The sequence below is a fragment of the Mirounga angustirostris genome, unplaced genomic scaffold (assembly GCF_029215605.1).
Source record: "Mirounga angustirostris isolate CCGP_5_RB_7025 unplaced genomic scaffold, mMirAng1.0.hap1 SCAF_9, whole genome shotgun sequence".
In the NCBI taxonomy this organism is placed as follows: Eukaryota; Metazoa; Chordata; class Mammalia; order Carnivora; family Phocidae; genus Mirounga; species Mirounga angustirostris.
The window spans coordinates 17416231-17437542 of NW_026991717.1; the positions used below are offsets into that span (position 1 = coordinate 17416231).

At 47.1% G+C, this 21312-nt stretch overlaps 1 protein-coding gene across 1 annotated transcript in view; it reads right to left on the reverse strand.

Annotated features, from left to right (window-relative positions):
* The window catches only part of LOC123862269 (protein FAM169B-like), a 62787-nt gene that overhangs the window by 27008 nt on the left and 14467 nt on the right, over nt 1-21312 (reverse strand). The window contains exon 4 of the mRNA XM_064569714.1: nt 1416-1501. Coding sequence (XP_064425784.1) covers nt 1416-1501 — 86 coding nt within the window. The remainder of the gene's footprint in view (nt 1-1415; nt 1502-21312) is intronic.

A 21312-nucleotide genomic window follows, 5' to 3' on the forward strand; every position in this document is an offset into this window, starting at 1 on the left:
TTCATTCAGTACTTGTAGATCCCAATGAGGGAGATCAAGTGGAATTCCAAACAACTGTGGACAGATCCACCATTTCAAGACTGCCAAGAAGTCAAATGAAAATGGACAGACGTGAGGCAAATAGTCCAAATTCTTCACTAGTTACTACCTTTCTCGTCGGCCGGTGACCCAGCCAAACTGCAGTTGAGCGGACACCACAGGGACTCCAAGGTGCTGCTGTGGCACCTGCCCTCACCCCTGCCATCCTAGGTTTTGGCTTTACAATGGCTCCATACAGCCACAGCCCATTAAAGACCTCCAGGGCTGACGTCAATGAGACTGGAGTTTGTGTCCAGTTCAATCACTCTCTAGCTGTGTGGCTCAGCCTCAATTTCTGCATCTGCAAAACAAATATCTTGAGGATTCTAAAATTAGATAATCCCTATAAAGAGTCTGAGGACATAGGCGAGTACCTAACACAATATCTGACTCAGAGTAAGTACCAAAAAACATGACTTGGATGCAATAGGCAGAATTTTCCTACACACTAGAGAGACGATGGGGATTTAAGTTTTAAAACGAAGACATGGGAGGCCACTCAGGAAGGTAAGAGACATCTGCCAATAGCCTGATGCCTGTTGCATACAGCCTTTTATTACTATTTTCCTTAGTGGCAGGGCATTCTAGATTGAATCTCATCCCCCAGAAAGTTGTTGCAAGCCCTAACGCCCAGTACTTGGGAATGTGACTTATTTAGACATAGAGTCTCTGCAGATGATCAAGTGAAGATGAAGTCATTAGGGTGGGCCCTAATCCAAGATGATTGGTGTCCATATAGAAAGGAGGGATCTGAACAGAGAGAGACCCTCACCGAGGGAAGATGATGTGAAGACATGGGGAGAAGGTCATCTCCAGGCCAAGGAACACCTGAGGCCCCCAGCAGCCAGGACAGATGCCTGAAACAGATTCTCCCTCACGGCCCTCAGAAGAAACCCTGGTTTGGGTGCCTGGGTGGCTCAGTTGGTTAAGCGACTGCCTTCGGCTCGGGTCATGATCCTGGAGTCCCGGGATCGAGTCCCGCGTTGGGCTCCCTGCTCAGCAGGGAGTCTGCTTCTCCCTCTGACCTTCCTCCTTCTCATGCTCTCTGTCTCTCATTCTCTCTCTCTCAAATAAATAAATAAAATCTTAAAAAAAAAAAAAGAACAAGATCTGTCATTTTAAAAAAAAAAAGAAGGAACCCTGGTTTCAGGCTTATAGTCTCAGGGCCTATGAGACAACAAATTTCTGCTGTTTCAGTGCCCCCCGGTCTGTGAAACTTTGTTTCAGCAGCCCTAGAAGATTAAACACCAAGGCAGACTGCTTTCAATTATTAACATGATAATAAGCACAGTGACTTTAAAACCTGTTTTGCACTATTTCAGTCTACACCACCTCACCTTCATCAGACCTTCTCTAGCAGGATCAGAGGTTCGTAGGACGTCTTCGGTGGGCCACCAGGACTCCTTTATGTAAACAGCCACCACTAAAGAGAAAGCCAAGAGAAAATGATGATATGCGCGCAGCCAGCCGGCCACCAGAGGAGCAGTTTCAACAGCCTGCAGCCACTGTTAAGGTGAACAGACAAGTACGTGTAGGTAAAGCAGGTGATGTTTCTAGAGCTAAGTTCTCCAAGAGCACTGACCAAGACAGAGTGACCACTCTCACCCGAAGGTCTTCACAGAGGTCTTCACAGATGGCCTGTTGCCACCTCCAAAACAGGAGGTGTGTGTCCCGATGTTATTGGGCAAAAAGCCCTACACACCAAATTTGATGGAAAAGAATTACATCTTTTTTTTCCAAAGTCCAGTTATGTGCCACAACTCAGAACTCCCCATGGAGTCAAATCCAACATTACTGAAAGGCATCGAGCACAGAATCTTTTTTTTTTAAGATTTTATTTATTTGAGAGAGAGAGAGCATGAGCAGGGGGAGGGGCAGAGGGAGAGAGAGAAGCAGACTCCCCACTGTGCAGGGAGCCTGACGTGGGGCTCGATCCCAGGACACTGAGATCACAAGATGAGCTGAAGGCAGATGCTTAACCGACGGAGACACCCGGGCGCCCCTTGAGCACAGGATATTCTTATCGCCCTCAGCACTGGGCCTGGTACTGGCTTCTTTTCCGTGATTTTTTTTTCCCTTCCCACAGTGATACTGTCACCTGCATTTTTCTGAGGAGGACACTGACACTCTGAGAGGTAAAGTAGCCTGAAGGCAGCCGGTGAGGGGGGCCTGAGGTGGGTCCACCCCTGAGCCATGGACTCCAAGTGCAGTGCTCTCTCACAGAGGCCAGAACTAAGTCAGCTGGTAGGAAATGGGGTGAATCATGCAAGGGTGGTGGGGGTGCCTTTGAATAAGGAGGCTCTGGGGCTGGATCTGCAGGAGAAGGAAGAGAGACATCTCTCCTCCCCCCTACTCCTGCCCCACCCCAATCTAGACAGTCCCTGAGGCCTGTGGATTCCACCCATTCCATGTTTGGACAAGGGTCCTGCTATTGTAGGGGTGACCTTGGAACAACCTCAACCTCACTAAGCCCCAGGCTCCTCATCAGAGTTGCCCAAACTGATCACCCAAGGTGGCTGACAAGTTCCAGCGAGGACTGGGTGCGAAACACCCACCATAGAGCCCCGTGTGTCAAACTGCTCGGTGACAAGTGATCAATGTCAGCTCTCCCCCCCCCCCCGCCCCACCCATGCCCCTGCCACCAAATCAATCAGTTCCACCTGCCACCTCGTGATGGGCTCCATCCCCTCCTCCCCAACCCCAGATGCCAGCAGGGTCCAGGCCACCATGCACAGAAGACCGTGATAATACCTCACCTGGTTCCCTGCCTCAGTCTCCCCCACTGATCCATCCCTACCAAGTGGCCACTCCAAAGGCAAATCTAATCATAGGGATTCCATTTAAACACCAAAGTTACTTCAGTTATTTTCCGATATATTTTTTTTAATTAAGATCATTTTTTACAGCAGTTTTAGGTTCACAGCAAAACTGACAGGAAGGTACAGAGACTTCCCATGTACCCTCTGCCCGCACATACATATAGCATCCCCACCATCAACATCTGCACCAGAGTAGAAACATTTATTACAACTGATGAACCGACACAGACACACCAGAGTCACCCAAAGCCCATGATCTACATTAGAGTCCACTCTTGTTCTACATTCTATGGGTTTGGACAAATGTGTAATGACATGCATCTATCATTATGGTATCATACAGAGTATTTTCACTGCCCTAAAAATTCTCTGGTCTCCATCTATTAACCCCTTGATCTCATCCCCCACTCCACCCCTGGGAACCACTAATTTTTTTTTTTAAGTCTCTATACTTTTGCCTTTTCCAGAATGTCATTTAATTGGACTCATACGGTTTGTAGTCCTTTTCCGATAGGCTTCTTTCACTTAGTAATAAGCCTTTAAGTTTCCTCCCGGTCTTTTTCTGGCTAGAGATCTCGAAAATCTTTTTTAGCACTGAATAATACTCCATTGTCTGGATGTACCATAATTTCTCCTCTGGTATCTTTTTTTCCTACCCCTTTTATTTAAAAAAATGCCATTTTTATACCATCTTCTCAAGCCAGGCGTCTGAGGCTGAGGGGTCCAGAAGCCATACAATAAAAAGATGACCTTCCCAGTCAAATCTTTTTAGCTGAAGATGTGTAGGAAAATAAGATGGAACAGAAAACAACAGTCATTTGGACATTTATATAAGGCTCAAGACTTTAAAACCAATTTTGTGGGCCAATCAGGTTAAGCCTGCTACCACCTTCTTCCCTATTTCTGTCTGCTCTTTGAGGAACTTTAGTAGAAAATTCTGTAAGGACCAGGTTACAATGACATTAGTCAGTTATTAAGCATTAACTCTGCCCAGCCAGCCCCACCTCCCCAAAGACCAATAGCGTCTAATCCACTATGTCAGTTTCATATCATTGGTGAATTACATCATCAACAATAGTTCCAAAATTGATTGAGCTGGCTGAGAGAGAAGGGCCAATTAAATGTTTGACACCTGCCTTCATTTATTCAATTAAATTCATGTTCAAAATAGCACCTACTAGAACTTACAGTTGGTTTATAAAGCCATAAGGATTATTTTCCTGCTTAACAAGGTGAATCAATAAAAGATGTTCCATTTACTAGTATGGTGTATTACTGTAATACAGATGTTCAATTTGCTAAGACAGTTTCAAACAGGACACGTGTTATGATTTGGCATTTGTGTGGCGCCTTGCAAGTTTCACGGTGTACTGCAGAACATTAATTAGTCACACAAGTTGTCACAAATTAGATTGAACTGTTTTTTTCAAAATGAATCTGAAGCTGCTAAGGATACATAACAATGAAGGGGAAGTCCAATCAAACTTAACAGGCCTAAAATAAATTGTCCTCCAAACCAACTCTTAAAAAAAAACAGAATCAGCCTTCTGGAAATGAGCAGCTTTTGATCAGAGAAGCATAATTCCTAGTCAAGAGGAAACCGTAGGAGAGAATGGTGGCAGAGGCCTGGGAGAGAGACTGTATCCAGCTCAGCAAGGACAAGGGACAGATCCTGGGCACTGCAGAATCAGCCTCAGGGCATCACTTGAGCCCCTGAAGCCAACAAGTTCCAAGAGTTAGAAAGTGGAAGGCACACATCTGTGGTCTTAAAAGAAAAAAATTGATCCGTCTCCTCTAGGCTGTCTCCCATGTAGGGCCTGAGCAGAGACTGGACGCTCATAGAAGGCTGTCCAGGGGTGACAACAATCAACAGGGCGTTGTGAGTTAAAAGCCAGTCTCGCTGCATGAATTTAATTTCTCTGCGCCCCCAAGTGACAGGTGATGTGGACCTCAGAGAAATGTCAGTAATGGATTCTATTCTGGGACACTCCAAGGTTTCCCAAACAAGTTAAGACAGCAAGGTCCCTAAGCCTAAATCCCAGCGGCCTGGCTTCATTGAAGCCCAGCATGGTCAACTGTATTCAACTACCTGAATTCAATCCCTGCATGCATGAACAGTGCTGTCTGTCCTAGGCTCCCAGCAGCTGATGAGTAAGTCCCCATCCTTGCCCCTGAGGGTTGGCAGGCTGCAGAGGAAGAGAGCGAGCGATAATCAAGCTGCCCCAGTATAGGCCGAGGCATGAAAGGTGCTGAACTCGAGATGGGAGCCAACGTGTCATCGGGACCCAGAAGAGAGAGGCAATTCTGTGGAGGGGTGTTGGGAAGGCATCCCCAGGGATTTCAGACAGCTCGGGTTCTGGATCGATGGGTAAGGCTTCAACAGGCAGAGACAACAGGCAAGGGCGCTACAGGCAGGGTAACCTGTGAGCAGAGGCACAGAGCCCTACAAGTTCAAGGCCGCTCTCAGGGCATCTCAACAGCAGGGATAGCTGGAATGAGGCCTAAACAATGGAAAGACAGGGCTGCAAACATTGATGACAACAAGGTTTCAGAATACAAAGCTAATACACAAAAGCCAACTGCTTTCCCACACACCAGCCATGAACAAGTAGAATTTGAAAATAAAAAACACAATACCATTTATATCAGCACCTCCAAAAATGAAATACTTAGGTATAAATCTAACAATATATGTACAAGCTCTACCAGGAAAATTATAAAACACAGAAAAACAAAATCAAAGAACTAAATAATGAGACAGTCTATGTTCATGGATAAGACGACTCAATATTGTCAAGATGTCAGTTCTTCTCAATTTGATCTATTGATTCAAATCAATCCCAATCAAAATCCCAACAAGTTATTTTGTGGATATCAACACACTGATTCTAAAGTTTATACGGAGAGGCAAAAGACCCAGAATAGCCAACACGAGATTGAAGGAGAATTTGGAGGAATGACCCTACCCAACTTCAAGACTTACTATAAAACTGCAGTAATCAAGACAGTGTAGTTTGGTGAAAGAAGAGACAAAAAGATCAATGGAACAGAATGAGGAGCCCAGAAATAGTCCCCCATAAATACAGTTCACTGACCTTTGAGCAAATACAATAAAATGGAACAAAGAAAGTCTTTCCAACAGATGGTGCTGGAACAGCTGGGCGTCCACACACATAGAAATGAAGCTAGACACAGACCTCTCGCCCTCACAAACATCATCTCAACAAAATGTGAGCTTCATCCACTCACCAATCTCTAACGGACTTTGCTGCCAGTGGAGAGCAGGATGACATAAAGCACTTGATGTGGCCCCACGCACCCGTGTAGGGAAAAGACCACAGCCTTCAGAACCAGATGGGGTTCAAATTCTGGCTTCTCTAATTACAAGTTATGTGACCTTAGCCCCCTCCCCAGCCTCAAGTCCCCCACCTGTCAAGTGGAGACCACAACATCCTCCCACCTGATCATTACCCAGGTTAGGTGAAAGAGTTCCCCTCCTCAAACTGCTTTTCCTAAGGTGTTGGAAGCTTGTCAGTGGTTTCCAGAAATTTCCTCCACTTGCTTCAAGTGGTGCGCTGGGATTTTGAAGAAGTATGAAAAGCCCTTTGTTACTTGTTGGCTTTTGTCAGTGAGACAATGGAAACAAGCATGCTTCATAACATTCCCGTCTCTTCCTGGGAACTCCCATTCCAAACTTTCTGCTCTGGTTTGCACGGAAATGTCTGTCTTTCTCCCCCCAGCTTGACTACGGCTGTCCTGTCTGCTCCCTCAAGTGGATATAGGTTTCTACCCAGCACATCTTCTCATGCCCGCTCCTTTTTCTGTCAGGGGATGTGAATCTGACCACTGCGTCCCTCACTTTCCCCTTCCAAGGCTGTGGGCACACATCATGCTTGATTAAGACACACACTTCAACCCACCCAGTACCTCCCAACAAAATTTTTAAACCTTTCATCTTGGCTACTAAGATTTCTTAAAGGAGCTAACTTCTTTTTTATTTAAACATGCTCTTTATAATGAATCAATAAACAAAGCAATCATTGTTGAGAGGATGACACGACGTTTCCATAGCACGGGACAGGGAGAGCTGGTTGTTGTCACCTATCACCTCGGAAGGATGGACTATGACAAGAGGGGGGAGCTTTCCTGAGGAGGATTCTGAGGCCACATTCCAAGTCGGCAAGGAGGAAGGAGCACTGGGCTGGATTAGCAACAGGTTGCACTTGTCCTCCCTCCTCATCTGCTCCAGCACAGGGGACAATGACAGAATGCACCCCAGTGGTACACGGACCCTCCAAAGGTCACAACTCTGAAGCACTTGCTGCCCATTGAACCCACACGCTGAGTCACTAGGATGTGCGAAGCACAAAATAAATCCACTCAAGGAATTCAATTTAGACTCTGGCTTAAGACACTGACAGCTCAGAGGAGGAGACAGTGTCTGGGACATGAAGCAGAAGAAAGCAAAATCGGATCAGGACAGCAGAGAGGAAGAAGCAGGCATTCCTACCGAGGGGCCGGGAGAGTCTTCGGTGAAAGGTGTCCGCAGCAGGCCTCCAGAAGGAGTCAGGCCCAGGCAGGAAAGGGGACTCCGGATGGGGCAGGGGACAGAGCCTCAGAGATGTGAGGGCACACAGCATGCCAGGCAAGGACAGGAAGGCACAGGGAGGAGGCCAGTCAGGGAGGACTCGAGGGCCCTACTCCGGACACCACTGCCAGCCATCATGCTTCAGAGGCAATAAAGGGACATGACCCAGTTACAGTTCTAAAACAATAACGTGTCCCACAAGACACTCACCCAGCGTCTGGCACGACACCAAGGGCGGGATCACGGTTCCTGCTTGCCACAGCTGGTTCGTGTGTTCCAGGCGACGCTCAGAGGGGTTAAGAAACCTGCTCAAGGGCATGTGCCTATAAACAGCACCACTGGGGCCGGATGTGAACGGGGTCCTGCTGGCTCTGGAGCCCCCGTGCTCCAGGGGAAGGAACCGACGGAGAGCCAAGAGGAGAGAGCCAGGGGCCAGGCCCCCGTGAAAGCTCGCAGAGTCGGAGAGAGCGAAATGAAGGATGAGGAAGAGACAAGCCAAGACACTATGACAAGAAAGGAGAGACCAGCACAGAAAGACCTTACCACAGTGGATGCCTGCGGATTTCATTTTGCACTTCGGGAGGGGGCGGGGTCGGCCATTTACTCAGCACTGACAAGTGCCAGGCACTGTCCTTGGCACCAGTGGGGGCAAGACAGGTGACCGGGCCATGACCACACACACCATGACCTCCCAGACATGAGCGGCAATCACGCACCCACCCAGGGGCTGTATGTTCATCCACTGGGGCTGCCAGGACAAAATGTCATAGACATCTATAGGCTTATAAACAGCAGAAGCATAGTTCTCACAGTTCTGGAAGTCTGAGATCGGGGCGCCAGCATGAGCGGGTTCTGGCTGGAACCCTCCCTCTTCCAAGTTCCAAGCTGTTAACCTCTGGCAGGGTCTTCACATGGCGGGAGGGGCAAGAGAGCCCTCTGGGATCTCTTGGGTAAGGACACGATTCTCATTCATGAGGTGGAGCACCTCCCCAAAACCCCACTTCCTAAAGCCATCACACTGGGGTTTGGATTTCGACATATGAATTTATGGGGGTCACAAACATTCACAGCACAGCAGTCTTTCTGCAGGAAGAGTGCCAGTCAAAGGCCTGAGCCAGACTGGGCTTCACAGCTGGGGGCTGTGGGGGCCAGGCTGAGGTATGAGCTTCACAGAAAGTCTCTGGAAGAGTCTGGCCAGTGAGAGACATAATCAGAGTGGTGTTTTAGAAAGAGAACAGTTGGATTATGGCCAGGTAGGAGGAATTAGCCCTTTTGAAGTTAAAAAAAAAAAGGTTATTGGAGAAGCATCTCACTGCCTGGGTGTAGAGAATGGTTTCAGGTGAGGCTGGAGGCAGGGAGGACAATGGGAGGCTGAGGTGATCCAGACAAGAAGTGAGCAGAGGCTGACTGCAGAGCAGTCATGCTGGTGGGGAGCGAGATGCCCAGGGGAGAGAAAACATCCCTGGGTATCGGACTGGTCTAAGTCAGAAGAGACAGGGGAGGTTGGGGTGGCAGCCAGCTCTCGAGCCTGAGTGAAAAACACAGGTGCCTCCACCAGGAAGAAGGGAAGACCAAAAGATGGAGACGTGAAGGCTTCAGTTTTGAAATGCCTGTTAGAGAGATCAAGGTCGGGGCAGCCAGGAGGCAGCTGGATACACAGCCCGGAGCTGAGCAGAGACACAGAGAAGGTCCCTGCCCCCATACCATCCTGGGAACCAAAGACGGGAAGGGCTGACACACATATGTCTTACCCCCTCGCACTAACCGCAAGTTGTTCACGTACTGGTCCCTGGTCTATACTTCTTCAATCACAACTGAAAGGGCTTTAAGTCCCCTGCTGCCCACCCCCCGCCCCACCTTGATGGCTCCCCTGGACTCTAAGCTAACATCAATTGCCCCGTTACAAATCTAAGAAATATGTAGTTCGACAAAAAAAAAAAGAGCACAGTTAAACCAAAGTGACAGGCCATCTTCCCAAAAGCAAAATACACGTAGGGGGGGAAAAAAATGCTGAAAAGTTCTGGCAGAGGACAGCACATAAACACATTCCAAGGCATTGCATGACTTTTATGCAACATTGAGCGAGCCGGTCAATAATTTAAGGGGAGGAGAAAAATACGCAAGTTGACATAGCAACTGTCACATCACATTACTCGGGCTGCCATTTCCATACAGATGTCTTCCTTAAAGGAAAACACTTCCCCAGATGCCCCATGAACTCGGGCGCCTCTCTGCCATGGAGAAACATCTGGTTTGCAATATATTTGCAACAGGCTCCCTGTGGCTCTCAAGCCTTTGTTGCCTTAAGCAATTTTGTTTTCATGAGTCTAGATTTTAACTCAGGGAAGAGGGGCAAGATGGGGTGGCTGGATCCTGAGCTACAGCTGGACTGCAAGGTGTTGGAGCAGAAAGAAGCCCGCACCAAAGCTAGTGCATGGAGGAAAGGAATCTTAAAATCACCAGGCTGGACCGACCAAGGCAAGTGCAGTGAGTTTCTCAGGCCCCAGGGAAGCAGAGAGACGTGCAGGCAGCCCACAGTGCACGGGTAAAACCCTCAGATGCCTCCCAGACGCACCCCTGCCCCCAAACAATGGCTCTATCTTTGGCACTAGAAATATTTTCCTCAGACCTTCCCTGTTTCGCAAATACCATTAGTCCCTTGGTAAGAATGACATGTCTTTGTTTGCGGGATGCTGTTTTCCCCTACATTTAAATCCAACTCACAGTAAGTGCCATAAATTAACAGGGAATAAAGAAGAAAATCCCAAACAATAGCCAACATGTGTTCCCAAAACACGATGCTGTCGCTGTGCATAGTTCTTCAAACTGCATCCATCACTGCCCAAGGAAAATAGAACCCTCGGAGCCCCTCTGGCTTAAGTGAACTCTGGTCCTCCTGAACCTGGGGGTCGCCTTCACGGCTAGAAGGAACAGGTTTCTAAACTGAAGCTGCATTCCTGGCCAGAATTCTTTTCCCCCAAACTGTCAAACCCACTTACGTGGGACTCTACCTGTGTGGAAGGTGGGAGGAGGGACCCGTCCTCAGCTGACGTTGACCTTTGCATTACCCAAAAGGCAAGCACAGACTCAAAACTCCCAGATCCAGGGCACCTGGGTGGCTCAGTTGGTTAAGCATCTGCCTTTGGCTCAGGTCATGATCCCGGGGTCCTGGGATGGAGCCCTGCATCGGGCTCCCTGCTTGGCGAGGAGCCTGCTTCTCCCTCTCCCTCTGCTGGCTCCCCCTGCTTGTGTGCTCTCTCTCTGTGTCAAAGAAATAAATAAAATCTTCAAGGAAAAAAAAACAAATGAACACCAAGACCCAACATCCACACGATCATGGGAAGCTACACCAATGAGGTGCCTACTAACCAGGTGGTCCCTGGACACTAGGTTTCGTGAGTCTGTGGGGTCCTCACACTTCAAAGCAGAAAAACTGCAATTACTTCTCCTCATGTTGAATTCAGATTTCACCAGGCCTGCAAGCCTCTCCTCCACCCACCCACCCCCGTCCCATAGTAGCTTGCTTTTTACCGGACATACAGAAACCACCATTTTATTGGGTCAGATTGACAGGCTCATCCTGCTAAACAGAGCTGTGTTTAAGCCCCAACCATCCCCCACGCCAGGAGGCCAGGCCTCTCCCTTTAAGGCCCACTCAGGACAAGGAGCTGCCCTAGCTGGGTCTCTTTCTGGGGGTCAGAAATTCACGGCACCCTTCCACCACCACCTTCGGGCCTTCCCTCCTTGACTCGTCCCCCAAAGTCTGGACAGCACGCTCAAGGGTGAGGAGCATCCCAGGTAGGGTTCCGCAATTCTGAAGGCCCCCGGGCAGCTCAGGGGTGCACCTCCCATCCCCGACTCCACACCCACCTGCCCCGAATGCAGCCCAGAGTCGGCCTGGACTCGGGCCCGGCGTGTCGCAATCCCACCCTGCCCACGACAGCCACTGGGAAGGCGGGCTCCGCAGCGGTTCCAGTTTCATCTGAATGTTTGCCTTGGCTCTTGCTGTCGCTGCAGGCCTAGAATGGGCATGCTTTTCCAGGAAAAAATCATCATTTTCTGATTCCCTGCTTGTTTTTCTCAGGGTGCACATGACATGCAATCACCAAAAACTGTAAATAAATTAGCAGCAATTTGAAGGATGAGTGTTATGCTTGGTCACAAAACGTCCTGGAAGCCAGCTAGGGGGATAGATGTTCTAACCAGAGAAGTCAACATGTGGCAAAGACAGCAAACAGTCTCTCCTCCGGCTGCCTTCTCCGGAAGGATCCTGCTTTCTGTTTGTCAGCCTGGCCACCTCCCCTGCACACGTCTGTCTGCCCTGCACAGGGAGCTAACGAGAATTTAGCCAACACCCTCCGGGAAGAGCCCCCACCCCACCCCCCCGCCAAGAGCTGACCATCCATCTAAGATCAGCCATAGGAAATGACTGGAGAGATGAACAGCCACCAGGGACCAACTACAAAGTGATGTGCCCCACACTGAAGGTGAGCCCAGGGCCCAGGGCCCCACCCAGACTCCTCCCTCCAATTTGAGGTCCTACAGACACTTCGGACATGAGCTCAGCTTACCCTCGCCCCAAATTTTTCCTTCCCAATCACCCGACATTGTTGGCATCACTGCCAGCCCAGCTGCAACCCAAGCCATTCCCAGCCCTTCCTTCCCGCACCTGCAATCCACCCCCAGTCCTGTCATTCCCACTGTTTCTCCAACCCTCCCTGCCAGGCAAGCCCTCAGCATCCCTCCCCTGGGCGCTAAGCACCTCCCAAGGATTTGTTGGCTTCTCCTTCTATACATCGTCCTTTCTGGTCATGCGTAAGGCATCTGCGAAGGGCTGAAGATCCAAACAGGACCCCCATGTCTCCAGCCCCAGAACCCACCCATCCTCCAGAGCATCACTAGTCATCTTTCTCTCCCTGCCCTCAGCATGGCCTCCCTGCAGCCAAGGGCCGGGGAGAAGGTTCTGTGAAAGGAAACTTCAAAATATTCAAAGAAGGGACTGGTGTGAGTCATGGTCAGACCCTCCAAGATGGGGAGCTGCTCGGAGTGGGTAGTGGGGGCCACCTTCCGGGTCCCCTGGTCCTCTGCAGGTACTCCTTCAGGTTCAGAGCCCCAGCCCTGTAGGGCAGAAGAGCAGTGTCTGTGATCACTGTGTGACCCCCAGTGAGCCCAAGTGCCCGGAGAGAGAACCAGAGGTCCCAGGAAATAGAGGAGAATTCCTGCCCCCTATTTTGACCAGATCGCTACTTCCCTACCAAGAACCAGGGTTGGCCCCTCCCTACACCCAGCAAGACCCAAATGACCCTTTATTCTGGAAACTCCTGTAGCACTGTGGCATTAGTTCTCCTTCATTTGACTTAATTATAAATTGCCATTTTTAATCAGCCTCTGGACATTCCTCCTCATCCTCTCTGATCATCTGACCACTGGGTTTTATATGAAAAAAAAAAAAAAACCCTGAACAGATAATTATCCGAAAAAGTGCTAGGAAAAAAAAAAAATCTGGCAAGTTTCCTAACATGGAAAACAGGTAGAGATCATCTAGGAAAATTACACATGTGGCCCAGAGCTTTGCAGAGAGACCTCCCAAACAGAAAGGGTCAGAGGTTAAAAGAACAAGTATAGAGGATGGGCGACCCCTCATAACCAAGGACAGGTCCCCAGGCCCAGCACAATCCTTTAAGATCACATGGGAAAGGCTGGAGCACTGAGTAAGTCTGAGCAGGCTGGGAAAATATTCAGGAAAATAGAGTGAGCAGCCTGGGGAGGCTGGCTCGATTCCGAGGGGAGAACCTGGAGGGAGGAACGCACCTTAGCCAGATGCTCTAATATTAGGTCACAGAGGACCATCTTCACTGGGAAGGTGGAGGGTCACCAAATTAGGAGCAAGTCTGGCAACTGGAAATAGTGGAAAGGCAAGAGGGGGTGCATTAGCTACTTCCAGAGGAGCTCAAATCTCTAGACACAGTGAATTTATGTCCCAGGGGCCAGAAAGTCCTGCGAATGTGATCCTAAAGTTGTAACCCTGAATCTCTGAGAGCATGGGAGGCCAGAAAACCCCAGAATGAACCAGTGCTATCCTAGTGTGTAAGGGGAAGATGTAGATCTTGGAACCAATGCCTGGTTCCCCGAACATCCCCTCTTAATGAGAGTCTAGAGTGAATTATAAAAGATGGTACATAACGACCCTAGGAAACAAAGATTGGATTTAAAATCAGCAGAAATTCACCAAGACCAAAGAAGACACACTGGCCTCACTCCCTCTTCTGACAAGTGTTCCAGGCTAGTGTTAGGAAAATTATTAAACGTAAGTAATCTTAATTTCACTGGCCAGATTTCCCCCCATTCTTAATTTCAGGCATGCATTTCATAAAAGCTCTTTAAATTTCCTTGTGGATGAACTAGAGATGTATGGTAAATAGTGGTTTGGGTGTATGTTCAGTGGTATAATTGCTGCATGAATTAAAAAAAAAACAGCATTTTCAGGGGTGCCTGGATGGCTCAGTCGGTTAAGCAGCAGACTCTTGATCTCAGCTCACGTCTTGATCTCAGGGTGGTGAGTTCAAGCCCCATGAGCGGCTTCATGCTGGGTGTGGAGCCTACTTAAAAACAAAACAACAAAAAAAAAAAAACAGCATTTTTTTTTAATTACTTGGATTAAAAAATTAAGAATGCACACCTTCAGGGGCACCTGGCCAGCTCAGTCAGTGGAATATGGGACTCTTGATCTCGGGATCGTGAGTTCAAGCCCCACGTTGGGGTGCAGAGATAACTTAAAAATAAAATAAATAAATAAACTTAAAATAAAAAAAGAAAGAATGCACACCTTCTGAAGGTTACATGACATTAACTTAACAACCAGAAGGAAGAGTTCATCTAACTGGATACAGGGACTTACTCTTCCAACAAGCAAAGTTTTCTTAGATGTGACACCAAAACTACAAGCCACCAAACACAGATAAACTGAGCATAATAAAAATGTTAAACTTTTGTACTTCTAAGGACACCATCAAGAAAGTAAAAGGACAACCCATAGAATAGGAGAAATTTTTTGAAAATCATGTATCTAATAAGGATCTTGTATCCAGAATATATAAAGAATTCCTACAACTCAAAAACAAGAACACAAAGAATCCAATGTAAAAACGGGCAAAGAGTCTGAATAGATAGTTCTCCAGAGAAGATATAAAAATGTCCAGTAAACACTTGAAAAGATGTTCAACATCATTAGTCATCAGGGAAATGCAAATCAAAACCACAGTGACTCTAAAAAATAAAAATAAACATAAAATAAATAAAATTTTTTAAAAACCACAATGACTCCTTGACATTGGTCTTGGCAATGACTTTTTTGGATCTCACACCAAAAGCAAAGGCAACAAAAGCAAAATAAACAAGTGGGACTACATCAAACTGAAAAGCCTCTGCACAGCAAAGAAAACCATCAACAAAATGAAAAGGCGACCCACAAAACAGGAGGAAACATTTGCAAATCACATATGTGATAAAGGGTTAGCTTTCAAAATATATAAAGAACTCCTACAACTCCACAGCAAAAACAAACAAACAAACAATCCGATTACAAAATGGGCATAAGATCCATGTGATACTGGGATTTATAATAAGGAATATATATAGTTGATCTTCATCCCCAGTTTCTGGCAGAGCGCCTAAAACCACTGCAATTTCTTAAGGGACAAAGGTGTCTCTTGTTATGTTAACAAGGTGACTTTTGGAGCTTCTAAGGACAGAGGTTGGTTGTCAGGAGAACCAGCCATGGGATTAGTCATGGGAACTTCCAGTCCACCACCTTTACCTCTGAGAAGAGGAGGGGGCTAGAGGTCAAATCAATTGCCAGTGGCCAATGATGTAACCTATCATGCCCATATCACGAAGGAGAGGGTTCAGAGAGCTTCCAGGCTGGTGAACATGAGGAACTCCTCGCCCTTTCCCCAAACCTTGCCCTACACAATTCTTCCATCTGGCTGTTCTGAGTTAGACCCTTTGATATAAACCAGTAATGTAGTACGTCAAATGTTACTCTGAGCTCTGTGAGCCGCTCTAGCAAACAAATCAAACTAAAGAAGTGGGAAACCGATTTATAGCCACGCGGTCTGAAGCACAGCTAACAACCTAGATGTTCAACTGGCATCTGAAGTTCAAAGAGAAGGTTGTGGGAACGTCCAATCTGTAGCCAGTTGGTCAGAAGTCAAAGTAGCAATCTGGGCTTGCAACTGGTGTCTGAAGGGGGTGGGGAGAGTCTTGTAGAACTAAACCCTTACCCCTTGAGATCTGATGCAAGAAAGAGTTCATCTAACTGGATAGAAGGACTTACTCTTCCAGCAAGCAAAGTTTGCTTAGATATGACACCAAAAGCATAAACAACCAAACACAGATAAACTGATAGTAAAAATTTTAAACTTTTATGCTTCTAAGGACATATCTACCTCTACCCTGTCCCATCTACCTCTGGGTAGATAGTATCAGAATTGAGTTGAATGGTGTAACACCCATTCAGAATTCAACCTATTGAGTCGAATAGTGTAACACCCAGCTGGTATATGGAGAACTACTTGGTGTTATGTGGGAAAACACCCCCTCCACACATTGGAAACTGAGTCTCAGAACACATGTAATACGAATAGACATTTTTCCAAGGAAGACACACACACGGCCAACAGGTACATGACAAAGTGTTCAATATCCCTAACCATCAGGGAAATGCAAACCAAAATAATGAGACATCACCTCCTATCTGTTAGAATGGCTAGTATCAAAAAGACAAGAAATAACAATGTGGAGGATATAGAGAAAAGGGAACCCTTGTGCACAATTGGTGGGAATGTACGTTGGGGCAGCCACTGTGGAAAAAAGTCTGGAGTGTCCTCACAAAATGTAAAATAAAACTACCATATGATCCAGCAACTGCACTTCTGGGTATCTATCCAAAGGAAACAAAAACACTGACTAGAAAAGACAGACGCACATCTACCCACACAAAACCTTGTATATGAATTTCCACAGCACCATTATTCATAATAGCCAAAAGACAGAAATGACCCAAATGCCCATCAACTGGTAAATGGAGAGACAAAATGCAGTATATCCATACAATGGAATAGTATTGAGCCATAAAAATAAACCAAGTACTGAAACATCTACAACATGGACGATCCTTGAAAACATCATGCTAAGTGAAAGAAATCAGACAACCATTGCATGATTCCATTCGTACGAAAAATCCAGAATAGGCAAATTCAAAGAAACAGAATAGACTGCCCAAGGCTGAGGAGGAGAGGTGAGCAGAAGGAAGTGATACCTAAGGGGAGACACGTTGGTTTCCTTTAGAGATCGTGAAAATTACATGTGGTGATAAATGCACAATTCTGTGAATATACTAACAACCATTGAACATTGAACTGTATGCTTTAAATGGGTAATTGTATGATATGTGAATTATGTAGTAACAAATCTGTTTATATGTATAACGGGAATAAAAGTAGTTTCTACTGTAAGTTCAAAACATCAACTCCACAAATTTGGGAGGATAGGGCCATGTCTTAATAATAAGTTTGTGTTTAAAAAGCCCAGAAGCCAGATATGCACGGTAATGAGTTGTCAGCTGGAGGCGAGTCAACCTTGGGTTGGTTCTACGGAAATGCCAAGGCACACTGAGGCTGAGTTGGTGGAAGCAGAATGTCCGAGGGGAGTGAGAAAAGCTCCCAGCCACCACTCACGTCTCCCTATTCTTGAGCAAGCATTTCTCAGATGGTAATGTGCACCAGTTACCTGGGGATCTTGTTAAAGTATAGATTCTAACTCAGCAGGTCTGAGGGGGGCCCAAGCTCCTGCATTTCTAACAAGCTTCCCGGTGATGCCTTGCTGCTGGGCCACAGGCCAGACCACTGAGTAAAAAGAAAGGAAGCGGAAGCTCAGAGATGCTAAATAACCGAACCCAGGCCACCCCACTCATCCAGGATGGCATGAGCTCTGGAGGCAACGTGACAGGAGGAGCAACTGAAGAACGAGGAACGTGTGACAGACACAGCAGCTGGCCCAAGCCCGGGAGTATCTGTCCTGTGGAGGAGCCATGCCTGTAAGCTAGGACGGCCCCAAGTGGGGGCACCAGGCCAGGCAGGAGACATATGGGCATATCAGTTTGGACTCCTTAAGAATGTTCTACTAGTCAGAGCTGTCCCAGAATAGAACAGGCCATTCCAGGATGCAGAAGCCAGTGCTCCCCAGACCCCACCTTCCTCCTTCTGACAGAATCATACACCAGCCTTATTAGCCCTACCACAAAAGAGGCATCATTGGCTGTTACAAAAATAAATCTTAGACAAATCTTTCAGTTCTAGCTACAGGCTCTCAGCAGGGAGACCTATTTTCTTTTTTTCCTTTGTTTTTAAGATGAACAAGGGTTAGATAAGCATCAAAGGCATATTCGTGGAAAAGGAAAACTTTTTCCTTGATATATTTAGGATTGAACTAAAATTCAAAAGATCATCCATCCTTTTTCTCCTTCTGGAATTCAATCGCACCACCGAAAATCATCTTGGAAAATACTGCATCTAATGATCGAAACAACCCTTTGAACATGAGCTTCCGGACCCCTGCATCCCTCCTCCAGAGCTAAACAGCCCCGGGTTCCTCAAGCCTTGTTCAAATGGTTTCAAGCCCTCTCATCGCCCCGTTCTTCTGCATGGATAAGTGCCAGTTTGCTTCCTAAGGGGCCTGAACAGCACCAAAGAGAACGGAGCTGTAATTGCACTGGGGATTATCTTCCATTAACGCAGTCCCAGGTCACGTCTGCTTTCCAGCAGCTCACTTCAATGCTGGGGCCCACTGTGCCTTCTGAGGATGTGAACTGCCATCGGAGTCTTTCTTTACCCAGGTGGTGTAGAGAAACACCCTCCCTGGCTCATCCTTGATCATTGGTTGCTTGTGGATAGACTGTATGACCTTTATCCAATGAGGCAGTTTGGGATCAGTAGAAGGAACAACTCTCTTACTGTTAGGGCTCTTCAAAAACAGACTAACCTGGCCTATCATGGTATTGCCTTCCTATCCATGAGGTATGCAAGGAGAATTCATCAGGGAGGGAATTCAGCTGCCAACTTTTGGCCCGCAGTGGACAAGAAGGCCTCCCACACTAAAATCCCATAGAGAAAAGGGAACCCTTGTGCACAAGGAGTGTCCTCACAAAATGTAAAATTTAGGGGCGCCTGGGTGGCTCAGATGGATAAAGCCTTCAGCTCAGGTCATGATCCCAGGGTCCTGGGATTGAGCCCCACATCAGGCTCCCTGCTCAGGGGGGAGAGTCTGCTTCTCCCTCTGCCTGCCGCTCCCCGCTTGTGCTCTCTCTCTCTCTGTCAAGTAAATAAAATCTTAAAAAAAAAATATCCCATGCTTCTATAACACAACACCCGAAGACGAAGGAAAATCAAGGAAAGGTGCTCCATGATGGAATAATTCTGCTAGGGTCATGACTACTCTCTGCCCGGGAGGCTCCAGAGCATCAGATGTTCTGCCACAAATCACTTCATTCCCCCAAACACTCTATGAAGTGGGATGTCCCATTTTGCAAATGACCAAACTGGCTTGGACCAAATCACTTCTCTGGGTCCCCCTGTCAGGTGGCAGAACCAGGGTGCCAAATTAGTTGTCTCTGACACCAAAGTCCAGGTTCATCCTATTCTATTCTGCAAATCGCAGGAAATGAGAAAGGCAAAAGGCCATCAACTGATGGGAATCTGGAATGCTAGGGTAAGCAGTTTTGATTTAATGCAGGAAATAGAAAAAAGACCACAGCTTTTTTTGATAAGGAGTCTTTTTTTATCTCTGTAAACACTTAACATCCGTTAATAATTTAAAAATAGGAGGAATAACAAAACAAGGAGGGAGAAATGAAAGAGAAGGCCCTTGAGAGGTACAGAGGTAACTAAAAAATGGGGGGTTCCTCAGCAACCTTGGTGACAAACCAGCCTCTGACCAAAGAAACAGTCCAGACTGAACCCCTCAGGGATGAAGACACGTGCTTCCCACACCACCTTTCTGGAAAGTGCATCCCCAACTTCTTCAAGGGGGAAGCTGGAGGGCCTCATTACTTACATCCTAACAGCAGCCTGTCATGTGCATTAACTGCTTGCCCCCCTGGGAATTCAGAACTCCAGGATGGTTTTCCTTTGCTCACAGGGTTATCTCGAAAGGCTATGATGGACTCAACCAGCTTCTCAATAATTAACTCATACACAGACGGGGCTTACCACACAGCACCAGATCCTTTTAGATTCCATCTAACCACACACACACACAAACACACACCTGGCCTTCCCAGATACAACCGTTCCAGCAGAATTACAAAGGAACCAGGAACAGTAGGATCAACGGTCACCACTGAGCACGCGGGTGAAGAGGGTCTAGGGATACCATCAGCTGCTTCTGAGTACATATGTTTCAAGCCACGGGAGGTGCATTTATGCAATCGTGTTGGCTTCTCAATACTGGATTAAAGAGCATGAGGTATGGATTACACCTGCGCGGTTTTTGGAACTCGTTCAAAATTTCAGTGAGCACCACAGAGCCCCAGCCGGTAGGAAAACATGCGAAAACTTGATTTAAAGCGCTATGATACATAAGGAAAGGTCCGGAGCGAGATTGCTTGGAGCTTATGAATATTTATTACAATGCATTCTTGAAAACAACCAAAAAATTAAGTACAGTATAAATAGGAAACAGATTTAGGACTCAGTCATATGTTTACATTATGCAAATGATAGTTAAAGACCTACAACCAGGATGTTGTTAAATGCCAAAAAAAGGCAGGGGGTGAAGCGCTGCTGATATTTGGACATTTTCTTAGAATCGGCAAATGATATTTTGAGTTCTTTGACAATCTGTTCACTGAGGAGTTGCCTGTGGGCACATCTTGTCACTTTCGCTAACCTGGTGGGGGAGTCCCAAATTCAAGGCAAAGACGCAGGCCTGGGGTTTTCACGGCCCCCCCTTTGTTCATGGCAGGCAAGGCTTTGTGGGACAGAAACGGCAGTGGTCCCGAACCTTGACCCTAACGCTCTCACACACAGCTCAGCCAACCCTCAGCCTTGGAGCAATGAAGAGGCTTTGCCAACATGCCAAAAACTCCCAGACAGCTAGCTAAGCGCACTCGTGTCTCCAGATTAACAAGAAAAGAAGCATAAACAACAGTCTTTGTGCTGAATAACTTTCTCCAATCAAGGATGTCACCTTGGGTTTTGTGACACCAATCAGACAGAGCATCCTCTGAGTACAAACCCCTGGATAGACACGCAGGGTGAAAGGTGAAGGTCTGTCTCCAGTGGGGCTGGAGAGCCGAAGGAAGCCCCCTTTGCAAATTATAGTGAAAGACTTCTAACCCCAAACTTTCACCAGATCCCACATCGTTTAAGGAGGGCTGACTGATGAAGGGTTGGTTTGGTTTTTTAACTTCTTAGGAGGAAAGCAATAAATAACACGGTCATGGAAGGAAATCCGTAAAACACAGAAAAATAGAATCAAGAAGAAAATTTCTAAAATAGAACTGAATTTCAATTGGGACCCCCTCAAAGTCAGAGACTTCAAAGGTGCTTTGCTTACAGCTCACGGGTGCTCTGGGCCCCAGGTGGAGGGATGGGCTGCAAGCCTTCTCCCCTCCCCCATCGTGCTGCCCACGGCCAACAGCCCCAGATCCCTGCCTCGGACGCAACTCAGCACTCACTCCAAGGAGCTGAAATCAGTCACAAATGGTCTCTTCATAATGCGGAGGAAGAATAAATGAGTTACAGATTACATAAACTTCCCCACCAGAAA